Here is a 2,159-nt window from a genome sequence, read left to right as displayed (position 1 = left end):
GCAAGCGGGGCGTTCCTGGGTGGGTGTCCACGTGCCTGTGGGACGTTTTCGGGCTTTTGACGTCCACGAACTCGGTCGGTTGGCCGCCCGCTACAGTGGGGGGGAGCTCCGGTTCACGGTGGAACAAAACGTGATTTTCCCCCACGTAGGCGACGAGGACGTCGCCAGCCTCCTCGCCGATCCTTTCTTGCAAACCGGGCGTTTTCGGACGGATCCAGGTATGGACATGGAGCGACCGCAGAAATCCCAGGGAGGTCTGTCGGTCACTGGGCGAGCCCCCTACCGCCCTTCCACCTCCTCCTCTCGCTTTTTTTACAAGGGATGAAAGTGTCCTGTCGGCGGCCTGTGCACCAATACCCCGGAGGTCCATACAACCCTTTCCTCTCCGTCAGAGAGAGTGACCCCCCACCCCTCCCCCTCATTTCGTCCCACCCCTCCTCATAGGCCCCCTGGCCCGTGGCCTGGTCGCCTGCACGGGCGCGCAATTCTGTGGCGTGGGGCTGGTAGAGACCAAAAATCGGGCCTTGGACCTGATTGAACGCTTGGAAGCGCGTTACCAGCTTCCCCACACGGTCCGCCTGCATTTTTCCGGTTGCCCGAACAGCTGTGGGCAAAGCCAGGTCGCAGACATCGGGTTGATGGGGGCGCCGGCCAAGAAGGATGGGAAGGCAGTGGAAGGCGTGGATATATTCTTGGGGGGAGCCGTAGGCGAAGGTGAGGGAGGGAGGGCGGGCCGGGAAGGAGGGAGGGAGGGGTGCTTTCAGCTTGGCACTGGGCTTGCAGGGAAAATCCGTGGTCTGAGGAAAAGGGACATAACAGCGGTGGTAAGACGGCGCCATCGCTCTCGTATTGTTCGTGTTTTTGAGTATGGCGAGCATGCCTGGCATTTGGCGGGGTAGGCGACGTGTATATTGTTTCCATTTTATGTTGTTTGCGTGCATTCAGTGGGAAAGCATGTGCGTACCTGGTGTTTGCCCTGCATTTCCCTCCTCCCCTCTGGTTCACCCGCCGCATTGATGCGGTCCAGGAACTCGCTCTTGTCTCACCTGCCCTTTCATGCGGCTCCCTTCTTTGCCTTTCCTGTTTTTCGGGGGCATCTGTCGTCCAGTTTTTTCTCCCTCGCGCCTCATTCCCTTCTGCCACCCCTCCCTTTTAATCCCTTTTAATCCTGTCAGAGGCCCAGCTGGGCGACAAATTTTTGAAAAACGTGGCCATGGGAGAGAACGACGCAGACGTGATCCAGGCCTTGGGTGAGATATTGGTAGAACGCTTTGGGGCAGTGCAGCGATAGAGGCAGGGTCCCCGCCAAAAAGGGTGGCGAGGACAAGAAGAAGAAACAGGAAGGGGGGGGGCACGACGGAGGACTTGTCGAGTCCATCAGGGAGGTAGGGGCGGGAAGCCTCGAATCTGCTAGTTGGTAGGGATAAATAGAGTTCAAGGACCGAAGGAGGAGGCGCCAGGATCAGCGAAAGCCTGGATTAAGAGCGAGACTCCTTGCGCTGCAGTCAAGGCGATTACAGGACCCCCGGTGTCTGGGTTTGGAGATGACCTCGTGGAGGACGGCTTGATGCGGGTTTTTGAGGAAGGATGTACATTTTTGTTTGAAATTTGCAAGGAAAGCGTCGCGCTCCGGCATAGAGGGATAGGGGGAGGAAAGGGCACTTGTGCCCGCTCCGTCTCTGTACGGGTCTTTGAAGAAAAGATTCGAGAAACCACCCAAAGGGCATCAAATGCGAAACCTCCCTGAAAAAAGTTTCGATTTTCTTTATTTGTTGAGGAGGAGAGGGAAGAGTGGTATCCAATGTGGGGTGTATTCACGCCAACAAAGCGGGGGGAGCTGACCCAGAGGCCACCTGCCACAGGCTCCATCCAAACAAGCTTTCAGGGCTGATTCCAGAATTAGGGTTAGAGTAAGAATGAGGGCTACGCCAGCAGTCATCCTTTGCGGGCGTCTTGAGTCGCAAGAAGCTCTCCAAGGAAAGCGAAGGCGAATTTTCCCCAAAAACATAGGCAGTGGCGAGCTCCTTGTCCCTCTTTGAGCACCCCTCCTCGCTAATTTTCTTACTCTGATTTTTTGGGGAAGTGTTTCTCCTTCTTTCGGAGACGTGGCCTTATGCTCCATCGCCTTCGCGCACCGACTCGACTATGCCCACACACTC

At 56.7% G+C, this 2,159-nt stretch overlaps 1 protein-coding gene across 1 annotated transcript in view; it reads left to right on the top strand.

The window, feature by feature from the left end:
- NIRA (ferredoxin nitrite reductase) overlaps positions 1 to 850 on the top strand; it is a gene marked incomplete at both ends in the record, with an annotated part of 1,504 nt that extends 654 nt beyond the window's left edge. Inside the window, 3 exons of the mRNA XM_005854583.1 lie at positions 1 to 254; positions 445 to 754; positions 784 to 850. The exon at positions 1 to 254 is cut by the window's left edge and continues 200 nt beyond it. Of these exons, the coding sequence (XP_005854645.1) occupies positions 1 to 254; positions 445 to 754; positions 784 to 850 (631 nt within the window). The remainder of the gene's footprint in view (positions 255 to 444; positions 755 to 783) is intronic.
- Positions 851 to 2,159: the final 1,309 nt, after the last annotated feature.

This window comes from Nannochloropsis gaditana (genome assembly GCF_000240725.1).
Source record: "Nannochloropsis gaditana CCMP526 unplaced genomic scaffold scaffold454, whole genome shotgun sequence".
Lineage (NCBI taxonomy): Eukaryota > Eustigmatophyceae > Eustigmatales > Monodopsidaceae > Microchloropsis > Microchloropsis gaditana.
Note: the sequence above shows the minus strand (reverse complement) of the source record. Positions and strands in the feature narration are given on the sequence as shown.